The 16,566-nt window shown below is 44.6% G+C and overlaps 1 protein-coding gene across 2 annotated transcripts in view; it reads left to right on the top strand.

Annotated features, from left to right (window-relative positions):
* The first annotated feature begins 4,457 nt into the window (after positions 1 to 4,457).
* PAPSS2 (3'-phosphoadenosine 5'-phosphosulfate synthase 2) overlaps positions 4,458 to 16,566 on the top strand; it is a 101,504-nt gene continuing 89,395 nt past the window's right edge. Inside the window, exon 1 of one of the 2 annotated variants that reach the window (XM_005906566.3) lies at positions 4,458 to 4,801. In XM_005906566.3, the coding sequence (XP_005906628.1) occupies positions 4,775 to 4,801 (27 nt within the window). In that variant the 5' untranslated portion in view covers positions 4,458 to 4,774. Of the gene's footprint in view, positions 4,802 to 5,047; positions 5,093 to 16,566 lie in introns of those variants that run through there. The other variant, XM_070363776.1, reaches the window with a different exon arrangement.

Below are 16,566 nucleotides of genomic sequence, written 5' to 3'. Positions count from 1 at the left end.
CCACAAGAGAAGCCTTTAGCCCTACCTCAAAGATTAGTGAAGTGCATGTGTTTTTAAGTTAAAATGTCTAAGTTATCCATGTATCCTTGTACCTGTCCCAGTAATATACTGTGGGCTTCCCAGGTGGCACTAGTGGTAAAGAACGCACCTGCCAATGCAGGAGATGTAAGAAGCGTGAGATCACTCTCTGGGTCAGGACGATCCCCTGGAGGAGGGCATGGCAACCCACTCCAGTATTCTTGCCTGGAGAATCCCATGGACAGAGGAACCTGGAGGGCTACTGTCCATAGGGTCCCAAAGAGTCAGACAAGATTGAAGTGACTTAGCACGTACCCATGCAGTAATATTTTGCAGTGTATCGGGGTGGAGTTGGGAGGCAGAGACTGTCTCCTTTTGATTGTTTCTTGAAGACAGGGACCGTGTCTTGCTTGTCTTGGTATTATCTGTGCCTAAGACTGGGAAGAATATTTGAATCCTAGAGAACTTTCTGTAAGGATTTCTTGACCCAAGGGGATTGCTGTTCTTATTATTGTACAGGTACTTGTATGTGCTCAGTTGTGCCCAGCTCTTGATGACCCCATGGTCTGCTGCATACCAGGCTCCTATGTCCATGGAATTTTCCAGGCAAGAATACTGGAGTGGGTTGCCATTTCCTTCTCCAGGGAATCTTCCCAACCCAGAGATCGAACCCAGGTCTCCTGCATTGCAGGCAGATTCTCTGCCATCTATACCTCTCCGGAAGGCTTAGGAAGTGCTTAGTCGCTCAGCCATGTCCAACTCTTTGCAACCCAAGGACTGTGGCCTGCCAGGCTCCTCTGTCATGGGATTCTCCAGGAAAGAATACTGGAGTAGGTTGTCATTTCCTTCTCCAGGGGATCTTCCCCACCCAGGGATGGAACATGGGTTTCCTGCAGGCAGATTCTTTTACTATCTCATCCACCAGGGACGTTTCAACAATCAGGTTTCTTTTATGCATTACAGCAGGAGAAGGCAATGGCACCCCACTCCAGTACTCTTGCCTGGAAAATCCCATGGACGGAGGAGACTGGTAGGCTTCAGTCCATGGGGTCGCGAAGAGTTGGACACGACTGAGCAACTTCACTTTCACTTTTCACTTTCATGCATTGGAGGAGGAAATGGCAACCCACTCCAGTGTTCTTGTCTGGAGAGTCCCAGGGATGGAGGAGCCTGGTGGGCTGCCATCTATGGGGTCGCACAGAGTCGGACACGACTGAAGCGACTTAGCAGCAGCAGCAGCAGCATGCATTACAGCCACTAGGCGGCAGTGCAGCTGCATTCCTTGGGAAAGGCCAACCCAGGGAAGATGCCTCCAAGCTAGACCCCCCAAAATGTGATGAGCTTCCCTAACGTGTATTGGTGGACAAGGCAATGGCACCCCACTCCAGTATTCTTGCCTGGAAAATCCCATGGACAAAGGAGCCTGGTGGGCTGCAGTCCATGGGGTCGCTAGGAGTCAGAGATGACTGAGCAATTTCACTTTCACTTTTCACTTTCATGCATTGGAGAAGGAAATGACAACCCACTCCAGTGTTCTTGCCTGGAGAACCCCAGGGACGGGAGAGCCTGGTGGGCTGCCATCTATGGAGTCGCACAGAGTCGGACACGACTGAAGTGACTTAGCAGCGGCAAAGTGTATTGGAGAATCTGTGGCATAAACATCTCACTTTGTATATGTGTTTCCCTTGTTTATTTGGGGAAGTTGACTCCATTGTTTCTAAATAATGAAAAGCCCAAGTAGTAATCACCACCTCATTAAGTTAGTTATTAAAGCCAAGCCAAGTCCTGGAAGGGAAAAAAAAAGAAAAGAAAATAGGAAGAAAAGCTTACTATCCTCGTGCAAATGTCACGACCAGCATCAAGGATTTTAAATTGATACCAGCAGGCCACAGTGTCTTACAGTGGAGTCTCACAGGCAACACTACTGAGAAAGTTACGGAGACTGTGTCCAGATGACTAGACAGATCTCAATCCTGCCTTCCTTCCCTGAATGAGTCTTCTCCAGTTCTGATGTGCTAGAGTCACAGATTTCAAAACTTAAGTGCTAGTTGCTCATATCTTTGTGAAGCAGTGTCCTCTCCCAGAAGAAAGAGCATAGTAAGATGAAAAAGAATTCCAAACATCACCATTAAAAGAAAGACCTTGGAAAAATAAAAAAGAATGATTATTTTACTTTTCAATGGGTTGTCAGGCTGAATTACAACTACACTGATGATCTATGAAGTGAAAGGATCTTAATGCAGTTTGGGTCCAAGGGAGCTGAGGCATCCTATTTCCACAAGTCTTTGGAAGCAATGAAAGAATATCTGTTCCAAAGTACTCTGAGAATTAAATAAATCTGAAACAAGATAAAACAGTCCAGTTTATAATTATCATGTGGGCTTTGAAATAATTGACCTAGAGGCTAAGTGATTCACTGCATCTGGGGAGCCAAGTGACCGAGATTTGAGACTGAGCACGGCCCCTGATGGTGACCAGACAGCTCACCTTTCCTCTCTCAGCATGGAGAGGGAAACCGGACAAATGATCTCAAAACCTCCCCCAGGTCTAAACAATCACATATTCCTTTTCCGGGAAGTTACCCTTACAGTTACACTTGACTTCCTTCTGTTTCAGCTTAAAAAAAAAAAAAAAAAAAATTATTTATTGGCTGTGCTGGGTTTTGGCTGCTGTGCAGGCTTTCTCTAGTTGTAGCGAGCAGGAGTTATTCCCTAGTTGTGGTGCCAGGGCTTCTCAATGCAGTGGCATCTCTTGTTGCAGAACACAGGCTCTAGAGCCCATGGGCTTTAGCTCTAGAGAGTGGGCTCAGTAGGCATGGTGCACAGGCTTAGTTGCCCCTCAGCACATGGAATCTTCCCAGACTATGGATTGAACCCATGTCTCCCGCATTGGCAGGTGGATTCTTAACCACTGGACCACCGTGGAAGTGCTGTTTCAGCTTTGAAAGACGTAATATGAAGTAAACCAAACATAAAAATTGCTATTTCTCTATCCAAACTTAGTTTTCTTTTAGGGCAGGATCTGGCAGAGTTCAAAATACAGTTGGAACTGATACCAAAGGATTTTTTCAATAAAATTAGAATGAGATGTTACAGTTTAAACCCCATAAAATCAAAACATGCTAGCTCGTGTGCAGAACAGAAACTCAAACCCAGCATTTGCCCTCCAGTTGCTCACAGTTGAAGGTAGTGGTGGCAGCTTACTCTAAATGAGTAAGAAAATAAATATACTGATATTTCAAGACTGGACAAACATACCAGTTCCCATTTAGGTTTCTGACTTCTGATTTATTTTCCCACTTCCCCATGGAGAAGGGCAGTCAATGAACGAATACTCAGATCTTCAGTGTCTGTCTGGAAAGCTGGCAGTCTTCCAGAAGTACAACTGGATATGAAAGCAAAGTTCCAGTCCTCACCTCCTTAGGCCATCACTTCAAGCTTTTGACAGAAGGAAGACCAAAGTTGGAATGGGCAGTGTGGCCCTCATTGATCTGTTTGTCACATTGTGCACAGACTTAAGGTACAAAGGGTTGGCCTTGGGACTGCCCTCAAGGTGTTGTCCCTAATCCTAGTTTCTCCTTCCTTCCTTTTGACTGTCCCAGATATTTGAGTTAAAAGAGCTGCCCTCTGATAAAACTTTAAAGCCCTAGGATGTAGTCCATAAGCCAAGACAACTGGGCCTTCTCGTACTTTTCCTCCTCAGGGCCCTTCCTGGTTGCTGACCACAGGGAAGTACTATAAGAAAAGGTTTGGAACAGGGATTGAAACAAGCCGCTGGGCTACTGTTTACCACTTTCAGGGGCTGGGCTTGCTTACTCAACTTGGTGAATAGGAGCAGCGCTTCAGCCCGCCCATCTGCAGCAGGAGGAAAATATTGTGGGCTCCAAAGGAGTGATTGCATGTAGACCCCTCAGTCCCAGGCCTGGCGCAGAAGATGCAGGCCGGCCTTGCCCATCGACATTTCTTCATCAGCGTCATCGATGATGATGCTGGTGCAGAAAGACTTAACAGTGGAGGCTGACCTGGGCCTGGGCGTGAATCCCCTCACTTGGAATATCATCTTGAGAAAGCCTGAAAGCCTCCACTACTTCACGGGAGAAGGCAGGATTCGATGCCTGGGGGAGGGGTGCAGGAGGCTTAAGGCAAAGGTCAGCGGAGCGCAGAGTGAGGACGAGAAAATGTTAACTCTCGCTGTGATTACTGCCCAGGAAGACGAGCTGGGGCAGCGGTGCCCACGGAGGACCCTGACGACCAGCTTGGCGGTTTCAAGCAGGTCCCAGAGGCAGGAAGCCTTCCTTGAGAGGCGTACGGGTGGGGTGAGAGGTGAGGGGACGCTCAGGCACCCGCTGGGAGTGGGAACTGGGAGAAGTGAACTTGACCTCCGACTACGCGCGGGGCGTGTCTGTCCGCGCCTTCGGCTGCAAGGTCCTGCCTCCAACCTCGGCGGGCCCAGCGGAGCCGCTCCCGGGAGTCGGGGGCTGGGCCCGGGACCCCGCCCAGGCGGCGGCAGGGTACCCTGGGCTGGGCGCTGCTGGCCCAGCCGACGGGGCGGAGAGGAGCGCGGCGGGAGGAGGAGGAGGAGGGGGCTGGTCAAGGGAAGTGCGACGTGTCTGTGGAGCCTTTTTATACCTCCTTCCCCCGGAGTCCGGCAGCCGCCGCCGCCGCCGCCGCCGCCGCCACCCGATCGTCCTAGAGCCTCCGCTCCAGGGGCTGGGCTCCGAGTTCCAGCGCGCCGGGCACCGCCGTAGCCAGCCAGCATGTCCGAGGTTAAGAAGCAGAAGACGGTAGGCTGCCAGTCGTCTGCCTTCCTCCTCCGCTCTCGGCCCCGGACGCTCGGATCCCATCCTCCCCGGGAGGAGGCGAGCAGCCCCGGCGCGGAGGCTGGGGCGCCGGGAGGAGGAAGGGGTGGAGGGAAGCAGGAGGGAGAGGCTGAGCCGGGATTCCCGGGGCAGCCCTCGCGGGGCAGTCCCTCCCCGCCCCGCGCCGCAGGGAACCTGCGCCCGGTGGGGTCGTCACGACCGGGCTAGACCTCCGGAGCCGGAGACATGGGTCCCCATCCAGAGAAAGGTCCAGAGGTGGGAAATTTCCTTTCTTCCCCCGAGAACTTTTTCTAGACCCGTCTTTTCTTTTGAATGAACTCCGCACGGGTCCACGCGGTGGGGGTTGAGGGACTGAGGGGACCCCGGTACTGCCAGGTCTGGACGCTGGCGACACGTCAGGGACAGTCATTGGGGTTTTGTCCACGGAACCTCCTTGGAGTGGACTTGAGTGACAGACGTTCATAAAGGGAGAAGGCAATGGCACCCACTCCAGTACTCTTGCCTGGAAAATCCCATGGGCGGAGGAGCCTGGTGAGCTGCAGTCCATGGGGTCGCTGAGGGTCGGACACGACTGAGCAACTTCACTTTCACGCATTGGAGAAGGAAATGGCAACCCACTCCAGTGTTCTTGCCTGGCGAATCCCAGGGACTGGGGAGCCTGGTGGGCTGCCGTCTATGGGGTCGAACAGAGTCGGACACGACTGAAGCGATTTAGCAGTAGCAGCAGCAGTACGGCTATCTAGACGAGGGAGGGAAATTGCCTTTCTACATACTGGCAGGGTTCTAGTTCCTTGTTGGGATCGGATGGCACCTTAAGTTCAGCCATGGGAGGTGGGGTGGCGTGGGGGGCTCCTCAGCTTGGGGGAGTGAAATGAGCGGACTGTTTTGAGGAGGTTCAGTTTTATCCACAATGAATCCGGGCCATCCCCATTTGTAGGTAGGAAATAGAAGGTTGTTGAAAAATGCCATTCCCACTTAGTGATAGGGGCTCCTGTAAATTCTACATCCTTAAAAATGGCAGCGATGATCACAGACTCTTTTAAAGTTGGAAAGAGCCTCGTATAGACAGCACTGGGGCCACACCAGGGGTGGTGTGCAAGCCAGCCTCTGATGGCTGAACACTCATCTTTTTTTAACTACCAGACTGAAAGCCTCAGGTGATTATGGAGATCAGGGAAGGGGCTGACCTCTCTCAAACAGATTTGTGCTCGGCACATAGTAGGTGGTCAATAAATGTTTTATTACTATTATGTAATACTTAATCACTGAAATCTCTTTGAGGTGTTTTTGTGGCAGAAGAGATGAAAAAACGTAAATTGGGGAAGGGGAGTGGAGGGGGCACACACAGGCTGGGAGTGTGGGCTTGAGCGCAAGGGAAAGGGGGGCTCTGTGGTTTCAGGGGCCACACAGCCCTCAGGAAGGCCCAGGAGGAAGGAGGCATCTATTTGAGAAGGGAGAATGGTCAGGATTCTGTTGCCCTTTATAGGAGCAATTTTAAAGTGGGGAGTCTCTTGGTATTGTATTTGAAAACACTTAAGTGCAAATCACTTGTGTTTTATTCCTATTTAATTTCTGTATTAATTTCTGTAACATTCTAAATGGTGTCTTCTAAGCGACAAGCTGCTGAGGCACTTTGCAGTGAAGTGAAGTGGCTCAGTTGTGTCCGACTCTTTGTGACCCCATGGACTGTAGCCTACCAGGCTTCTCAGTCTATGGGATTTTCCAGGCAAGAGTACTGGAGTGGGGTGCCATTTACTTCTCCAGGGGATCTTCCTGACCCAGGGATCGAACCCCCGTCTCCAGGCAGACGCTTTACCCTCTGAGCCACCAGGGAAGCCCTTCTATCAGTGAGGTTTCAATTATTACCTCCGGCTAGCATCAAGAATTCCTTCCAAATGAGATTGCTTTCTCAAGCATCAGTAATGAAGGGGCAGGTGATCTCTCCTTTCTTGCCTCCAGTCTGCAAGAGCCTGTGAAATGAAAGGCTTGAAAACAGAGGCTTTACACACAAATCACGGCAACTGCACAGACAGAGAGAGTGAGAAACTTGAGGACCAGAGGATTTGGTTTTTGTACTTAGGCATTTAGAACCCTCTGTTTTTTTTTTTTTTTTTTTTTTTTTTTGAGGTGTGTTTGTGTGTTCTGCATAGGATTAAATTAACACCTAAAACAGCTAGCACAGCTTGGGAACTTTTATATAGCTGACATGATTATAACCCAGGGGACCAGTACAAGTCCCCCAAAGCGCCAGATAGATCCTATTGGGTAAAACGAGGCAGCTGTAAATGCATCTGAAATCTCTCAAGCTTTAAATGTTAACACAAACTGTGTTTTGAAATTTTGCAGGCCAAAACAAAATCTGCCCACATGTGCGACCTCTGAACTAATCAATTATTTGAGAAATGAGTCTTGCTGATCTAGGAAGCTTTCCTGGAAGTGAGTCTGTGATCTGAGTTTCTGATCTTTTTCAGAAACTCACAGAAATCATTGCCTTATTTTCTGTATTGTCAACTGAGGATGTCAATTCACACCCCAGTGACTGCAGTCACTCTAAATATTTGTTGAGCCCCTACTGTGTGCCAGACAGTCTACTAGGGTGAACACATTGTCCCCAGATTTTTTTTTTTTTTTCCTCACTCTCTGGATGAATATAGCCTTTCAGTTCAGACCACTCTAAGAAGAGTAAGTAGTTCTGGTTTAAATGTGAGAATGTAAGATAATTTTCTCACAAACTTGAAAAAATAAAAAAGGAAAAGTTCTGTTATGAGGGAAGGTAGTACATTCCTGCTGTGTTAGGCATCTTTACCATGGAAACCAAAGACAGCTAGGTGTCACAGCCCTCCCCGCTACCCTTGACTTCCCTCCGAACTTGGCCACCTCCCATCCCCTTGACACACACATCAATCCCAGGAGAAGGAAGGAGGCAGACAGAGCCAGAGGATGGAAAGAGACGCAAAGGCCTGGTCCTTTCTTCTTGAATCATTTCCTGGATTAGCATTTTTCAAGGTCCACAGACAATGTTATTATGTCCTGGAGACAACCAATCTGAAAATTCTGAGAAAGTCAACTGAGATATTAAAGTATTTCCCAAAGGGTCAAAGAAGCCAGTGTTTGGGAGGGAGTGAAGAGCTATTGAAAAGTTAAAACTCCCCATAAATGTAAGCCATTATTCATCTTTTATTATTTTAAAGATTCTGTACAATATCACATTATCTTCCTGGAAGTGGCTACTTTTAAAACTATTTGAAGATACTGTGTGAGGCAAGACATGAATTTCCAACTGGAAGGAAGGAGAAACAAGTACTTCCCAGAGGCCAGGCCCTTTGCCTCATCCTTACAGCAGCCTTTACCCAGAAAATGGAGCCTCACCTCTAGGAGAGGAGAAATGCCAGCAGCAGTTTAGGATTTAAATTCAAGTTTGTCCAGGGACTTCAACAGTGGTCCAGTGGTTAAGACTCCATGCTTCCATTGCAAGGGGCACATACGTGTTCGATCCCCGGTTGGGAAACTAAATTCCAGTTTGTCCAACTTTGAAGTTCCTGCTCCTTTTAGTCCCTCTATTTCTCAGGCCCATAAATTTTCTCATCCATAATGACCTGCCCCTTACAGTCACTGTGAGGAGTAAATAGCTCCTAAACACTGGCTCGCTCAGTCCTAGACCCATATGCAGTCGCTACTGTTACTATTTTGTATTACACCATATTGTCTTGGTTTGCCCAGCAAGGAGAAGAATGTACAGGTCAGATCATTCCAAAGGCTCAGTAAATGACAACCATCAGAATATCTAATGACAGCAAACAAATACAGAAGTGGAGAGGTGATGACTTGAATTCTAATTGTAAAAAGCTGAATAGAAGATACTCGATGGACATGAGTTTGAGTGAACTCTGGGAATTGGTGATGGACAGGGAGGCCTGGCATGCTTCAATTCATGGGGTCACAAAGAGTCGGACATGACTGAGCTACTCAACCAAACTGAACTGATGATTCAGTTCTTTCTTCTGATTTTTGCTTTATGTATCTTTGTTTCTTTGTTGTTAAGGTATCTAATGATTTATCATGTCTATCTTCTTTGTGAATTGTACCTTTTATGATTAAAAATATTCATCTTTGTTTCATTTAAAATAAATAATTAATTAAAAAAAAGAAGAAGATAAAGGTTGATGATCAGTGCAGACTTACCAGAGAAACCCAAATAATCAGCAAGATTTTGTCAACAACCTTGGCCAAGAAAGGCAATCTTTATATCAGTAAATATTAGACCAACTCCTCTCCACCCTTCCTGCAGCTTCAGCTATTTCCAGATTTATCTTAAAATTAATGTTGTCCGATTCATGCTGTTATTCCACGACCATCTCTTTGGACTTTTGCCGTTAAAGATAAATGTAGCTAACTATGAGTTTTATGTCTCTGAGACAGTTATCTTTATCTTTCAGCCCTTTGTCTTCCTGTTCGTGTGCGTGGTTATCTGGTTTGCCGAGGGGATAATTAGACTGAACTCAAGCCTGGAAACCTGAGGGAATGAGAGTCTGAGAAAGGAATCAGTGATGTCAATCTTGGCCTTAGATTACTGTTTATTTCAAAACCTGTCACTAAATAATAATGGGCACTGTCTTCGTGTTTGGAAGTCTTCAGAAAACACAAAAAGTGAAAGTAAATATACATATAATACCATTTCAACTAACCTTTCATCACTTGGGTGCTTTGCTCATGACATGTGAAATGACATGTTATCTCGGCAATCTTACATACAGCCTGGCACAGAGTAGGTGCTCAGTAAATATTTTTTCCATATTAGGCTATAAAATTGATTCGTGGATGAATTTGTTTTTGGACATCTCTATTGTTAGATTTCTCCCAGCCCCTCTTGTCTGTCTGCTCTCATGTGCTGGCTCATTTTCGCCTGGAAATCCATCATTACCACTGAAAACTTACCCGTAGGGATTCTTGAGGCTGAGAGTGAATTACCTCCCCACCCCACCCCAGAGGAGCTACTTTTGTTTCTGCCAGATGCCTGGTGACACTACTACTCTGGCACCACTTTGGGGATTCTCGGGGAAAGAATACTGGAGTGGGTGGCCCTGCCCTTCTCCAGGAGATCTTCCCAACTCTGGGGATCAAATCCGCGTCCCCTGTATCTCCTGCAATGCAGGCAGATTCTTTACCCACTGAGCCACCTGGGAAGCCCCCTTTAACCTAAAGGTACCACTTAAAGGTTTTTAGGCCACCCAGGTGATGACAATTTGAGTTGCACTTTTACACACAGGGACCAACTTGTGCAGGCGAGTTCTCATGGCCCACCAACCCCACCCCTCCCCTTTTGTAGCCTTTCCGTGTCAAGGCAGCTGTCCCTGCAGTCTCTTGGAGTGGGAAGTGACTTAATTCTGGTTCAATCTTATTTTAGGGGGTGACTCTTAGGAACCTCAGCTTACGGTAGACAAAAGCCTTTTTATTCTCCGCACTTGGGTATGTTCAAGGCTTTGTTGTCTCTTTCACCTCCCCCGTGAGGTTGTCAAAATCAGTGCAGAAGCCCCTTGTGCTTGCTTACATCTGAGGTTCTGGCTTTCCTGAAGATTTTGGCCAGGTGGTTCCTTACTATCTTATTGGCTATTTGATGTTTCTAATTAGGTTATTTTATATTATAACCTGAATTTTATTTTTTAATTTTTCTGAAGCCTTTATTGAATTTGTAACAATATTGCTTCTGTTTTATGTGTTGGTTTTTTTGCCACAAGGTATATGAGATATTACCTCTCTAACCAGGGATTGAACCCACAGCCCCTGCATTGGAAGGGGAAGTTTTAACCACTGGACTATTAGGGAAGTCCCCATAACCTGCATTTTAAATTTGTTTTTATGGAAAGTTTGGATGGTTTAAGCTAAAACCAGCATTGGTGGAAACAAAAATCTCTGCCTTTTCTCAATTCCTGATTATCATTAACTTATGATGTGTATATAGAGAAGGCGATGGCACCCCACTCCAGTACTCTTGCCTGGCAAATCCCATGGACAGAGGAGCCTGGTAGGCTGCAGTCCATGGGGTCACTAGGAGTTGGAGACGACTGAGCAACTTCACTTTCATTTTCACTTTCATGCATTGGAGAAGGAAATAGCAACTCACTCCAATATTCTTACCTGGAGGATCCCAGGGACGGGGGAGCCTGGTGGGCTGCCATCTGTGGGGTCGCACAGAGTCAGACACTACTGAAGCGGCTTAGCAGCAGCATGATGTGTATAGCACACCTTTCCCTTATAACACTTATAAAAGGAGTACTTTCAGAACAAGTAAACTTAAGTTGGGTTGCTAGTCAGAAATATTTAATTGAATCCTTTCTTCCCCTACAAAGTGCTAAAGTCTGGGCTAGGGAGAGAGGGGGGTTGGTGCTCACCTTATCTTAAAGTTTCTGCCTATATGGACATCCTTAGAGCTGTGCATTGTCCTGTCTCATCCTCAGTTGCTGGTCCAGGTCAAGTGCATTCCTGTCTGAAAGCCCCTTCAGTTCAACACCTCTCTTGGCTTCTCCCATGCTCTTGTGGGTACCCTGAGGTCACTACACTGCAACTCTTGGGGTAACTCAGTGAGGCTATCTAAGATACTTGATGTTGTCCCCTGACTTCCAGAAGGGTGAGAGCTGTGCTCCTACTCTGGTGTGACCATGCTGGGACTTTGAGCAGCTCTAGGGGCTCTCGAGTCTGTCCCTGCTTCCTCTCCCTAGGGGGTCTGTCGAAGATCAGAAGCACAACCAGTGCCCGCTCCTTTCAGAGTCCCCAAAGCTAGTTGATTCCTCTTACCCCAAGCCCAGCACCGGGCCCAGAACACCACTCCCCTTCTCAGACTCACACTGGCATCTGAGCTCCTTCTGCTTCTAATAAATATTAAATAGAGCTTTTCCAGAAAGGTTATTTAACATTAACATTGGGTTCCTTACAAATGTGGTCTTCTTGTTCCTCTTTCCTGCCTTTTGATCATTAAATATTTCTTTTCAATTTAGAATAAATTGGCACACAAGATGGAAATATCTTTTTCTATCTGCAAAAGAACCATTGTATTAAAACCTGACCTCTTGCCTCTGATAACACATGGTGTGTAAACTGACGTTCATCAGTTGGCTGCTGTGACTTCCTTTAAAATCTAATCAGAAGCTCTTTCTGCACTTTACTTTTACTCCTAAAGTGGATTTTGCTATTACTGGTATTGTGAAAACATGACTGCAGCATAAACAGGGCAAGCTCAATCTGTCTAGCACCAAATAAATTTTGGTAAAAAAAAAAAAAAAGTTACCTGTTATAAAACTTCCCCAAAATATATCAAATGCTAATCATGAAAAGTGATCATTTCTATGCTAGGTTAGTATTTGTTTTAAATATATAGTTAACATCTTTGTATGTTTTATTAAAAAATACGGATTTTTATCTACCAAGCATCTATGTCCAGTCTAATAGTACAATTACTTTTTCTTTTCTTTTTAATGTGTGCCAAGTGTGGGCTTGAAAAATTATTTGCATACTTTGTTTGGAGACTTAAACCACCTACAGTGAAGATTCTGTCTCCATTACCTCATTCATCTATACCTTCCCCAAACATTTATTTGTGGGTAATTCGTGCTTTCTCAACTTTTAGCAAAATAAGCAACTAAGATGTTGGTGATGACTTTTATTTTCATATATTTCTTACTGTTAAAAACCTGAATTAACTTTTGGTCCTCTACTATGATCCCATTTTGTTTTCCTTCAAGGGCTCTGAAAACCTTTCTTTTTATTTCCTGTCTGATCCTCACTTATGAATTTGTTCACTTCATTTACTCAACAGATATTTTTTAAATGACCCAACCAGGACCTGTGCTTGCCATAATTTACCAGAGCTACCAAAGCCTTATATTCGTTAATTATAGTTTTTTAGATTGTTCAAATACAGTCTTTAAACTACTCTAAACATAGCATTTACTTTTTTCTAATTGCAACACCCCACCCACAAACTTTATATTCTTCCAACCTTCTGCCCAGTCAGTATTACAGTGGCCTTGAGCCAAAGCAATAAAATTCTCAACTGATTTTTCATACATTTTTAAAAATCTTTTTCTCCCCCAAATTAAAATTTTATATTATTTACTTTTTATTCAAGTTGTTCCTACTTTAAAAATGTATTTTTTTCCCTAAGACCCCTAGCATTTTCCTTCTGGGAGGAAAATGAAGAGCTCATCTCCAAGCCATACAGGTTGAGACACAGAGCTTTGCTGAGGCACATGACCATCTTCCTGGCCAGCTGGTGGTGATACCACCACTGAGCTGGAACTCTCCTCATATAACTACAGGCCTAACACTTTTCTCTTTTTGGCATGCCCTTCAAAAGAGGCCTTGCCCATTTTCTGTAGCTCTGTCTTTTCTTTTACATACTGGGTACTATTTTCCATAAATTAAAAAAAAAAAAACACAAAAAACTTCCAAGTTGGTTATCAGTGAATCACAGTTACACTTTAATTTAGCTGTAGCATCTTGTTCTGATAATCTGAAGATAGAAAGCATGGACCAGAGAGAAGTGTCTGAAAAATGAACTACCCTGTTGGTCCAGTGGTTAAGATTCCACGCTTCCACTGCAGGGGACACAGGTTTGATCCCTAGTCAGGGAACCTAAGATCTCACATGCTGTGAGGCATGGCCAAAATGAATGAATAAATAAATTTTTAAAAAAGAGAAAAAAATGTAATTGACCATTTTGGAATATGTTTAATGGTCCAGTCTGTTTCTCTTTAGAAAATTCAACTTATACCCTCTTCAGCTCCTCAACCTCATTCACTCTTTCGTAAGCCTTCTCAAATAGTTTAACCATTTTATCAAAAAAAGAGAAAAAAAGATAGTAATGATTGCATAGTGTGCAATACAGATAAATTTATATTAGGCAAAATTTCAGGCAAATTCAGTTGTACACTGAATCCTCAGTTCTTGCCGTAGAATTTCCAGTTTTATCTCTTAATCCATTCATTTCCATTGTTTTCTAAGTTCATGAAGTACCGTGAAGTTGGTTACACCTAACTGTGTGGTTCAGCCAACTAAATCTACCTAAATTGCTGAGTTCCAATATTCTTTTCTTAAATAGTATGAATAAGTACAGCTGTTGGGCCATTGTGTCACTAATACAACAATGCTTTAAGTAGTTGCTGCTGCTGCTGCTGCTGCTACTGCTAGGTCGCTTTAGTCGTGTCCAGCTGTGTGCGACCTCATAGGCGGCAGCTCACCAGGCTCCCCCATCCCTGGGATTCTCCAGGCAAAAACACTGGAGCGGGTTGCCATTTCCTTCTCCAATGCATGAAAGTGAAAAGTGAAAGTGAAGTCACTCAGCTGTGTCTGACTCTTCGCAACTCCATGGACTGCAGCCCACCAGGCTCCTCCGTCCATGGGATTTTCCAGGCAAGAGTACTGGAGTGGGGTGCCATTGCCTTCTCCGAAGTATTTACTAAAAAAAAAAAAAAACCAAAATAAAATAAAAAACTTACATTCATCTATTGTGTTTAAATTCACCATGTGAATGAGAACTAATAAACATAGATATTAAAATTCTCTCTATGGAATTTGCATATTTACCAGGAGTTTCCATTTTTAGAACATGTTTTGTTAGAAAATTCCTACTGTGTTGTGACTTGTTTATCATCTGAGTTGACCCCTTATGATGTGGCAGGCACCGTTTCACAGCTTGGCCTGTGCATTAACTCATGTAGTCCTCACGGTCTCCTGAAGGAAGTTGGTGAGCAAATAGTCAGGAGGGAACTCATTTAACCGAAATAAGGCTTTAGAGAGTTCCCCACAGGAGAAGCTAAAATCTTATTAGCTGCTCTGTAGTTAATAAGTTGTTTATTTCATAGAGGGAATGAGACAAACGCCGAGAAGCAAACGCAGCAGGATTAGGCAACTAGTAATATACTACTGTTTCATTTGTGAAATGTTTTGGCAGCTGCCTACTGCTAATATCTCAAGATAGTAATAATGAATTCTATTAAGAGACATGCCCCAGCACTTTTGTAAAAAGAGGAAATGGCACATATTTGCAAACGCATGTTACCCTTGTGGTCACACACATTTCTTTCCTTATGGTGACATAAAGCGAATAATTGGAAAGTAAATTTTCTTTGTGCTCAGACTCAACAAGTAGGGGTAATAGTTTTTATTGCCTAGTTTTACCACTGGGTCAGTATTCAACAAATGTGAACGGAATGATTTGTTTCCACTAAAGCTCCTAATACCTGAGCCAAGTTGTAACTGTGATTTGTCGATGATAAAAGGAAACCAGGCCACCCGTGTGTTTTTCACAAAATAAAAATTTGACCTAGCTGGAAGTCAAGGCTTAAGGATGTTGGCAAACCAGATAATGCTTCCATTTTCACTGGGGACCAATGAGGAGTGCCTGGAAATTGTGAGATCGTGAATGACAGTTTCCAAGATGTTTGGAAGGAATGTTTGGGGGAGTTTGTCTCATTCTGTCATCATAAGTTGGAAAAGTTTAAGATTTCAGCAATCCTGAGCCATAGCCACAGTGACCACTTCTAGGAGGGCCTGGATTCAGACTGTCAGAAGACCATGGTGTTAAGAGGGCCAGAGCCCATGCTCACAGGGAAGAGAGCAGCATTGGCTGCCCGTGATTGTAGTGGCTGAAATGGAAGTCTTTTAACAGAGAGAGGTTACCTCATTTAAAGGAGAAGGAAATGGCAACCCACTCCAGTATCCTTGCCTGGAGAATTCTATCGACAGAGGAGCCTAGTGGGCTATTGTCCCTGAGATTGCGAAAGAGACACGACTTAGTGACTTCATTTAAAGGGGACTCCCAGATGGTTCAGTGGTAAAGAAACCGCCTGCCAAGCAGGAGACTCGGGTTCGATCCCTGCCTTGGGAAGATCCCCTGGAGAAGGAAATGGTAACCCATTTCAGTATTCTTGCCTGGGAAATCCCATGGACAGAGGGGCCCATTGGGCTTACAGTCCATGGGGTCTCAAAAGAGTTGGAGGCAACTTAGTGACTAAACAACCTTATTTAAATAACAGGAGTGGTAGTAACAAATGGAAATTAAACCACAAAATCCATTGTTTCACAGTGTGAGACACCTTGGATACAAAATTCTGTCTGAAGGATGTGTTGTCTCTGCTTAGCTGTTCAGTGAATGGAAAAATCCGGTCATAATAAACACCGGGTTTCTTTTATTTTCTTCTCAGTGTTGAGGCTCTGGTTTAATAAGTCCTTTACACTTCCCACTATGATATGTATTCCTTTTATTTTTTTTTCACTCAAATCTCCATTTTATTGACAACATGAACAGGCTAAAAAGATAAAACTTCAGAGATTTCCCTTTATACAAGTATTTTTCTTAGCTCTCAAATACACCAAACATTTTAAAGTCTCTTTGAAGAAAGAATACAAAATATGTGTTATCTCCCCCTTTCTTTTCATTTTTGACATTATTTTCTTCAAAGATAAAAATTTTAAAGTATCTTATTTTGGAATATAGCCAATTAACAATATCATGATAGTTTCAGGTGGACAGCAACCAGACTCAGCCATACATATACATGTATCCATTCTCCCCCAAACTCTCCTCCCATCCAGGCTGCCACATAACATTGAGCAGAGTTCCCTGTGCTATACAGTAAGACCTTTTTGGTTATCCATTTTAAATATAGCAGTATGTACATGTCCATCCCAAATTCCCTAACTATCCCTTCCTCCCACCCTTTCTTCCAGCAACC

The sequence above is a fragment of the Bos mutus genome, chromosome 26 (genome assembly GCF_027580195.1).
Source record: "Bos mutus isolate GX-2022 chromosome 26, NWIPB_WYAK_1.1, whole genome shotgun sequence".
Classification (NCBI taxonomy): Eukaryota; Metazoa; Chordata; class Mammalia; order Artiodactyla; family Bovidae; genus Bos; species Bos mutus.
The sequence above is the reverse complement of the archived record's forward strand: the minus strand, read 5'-3'. Positions and strand labels throughout refer to the sequence as shown.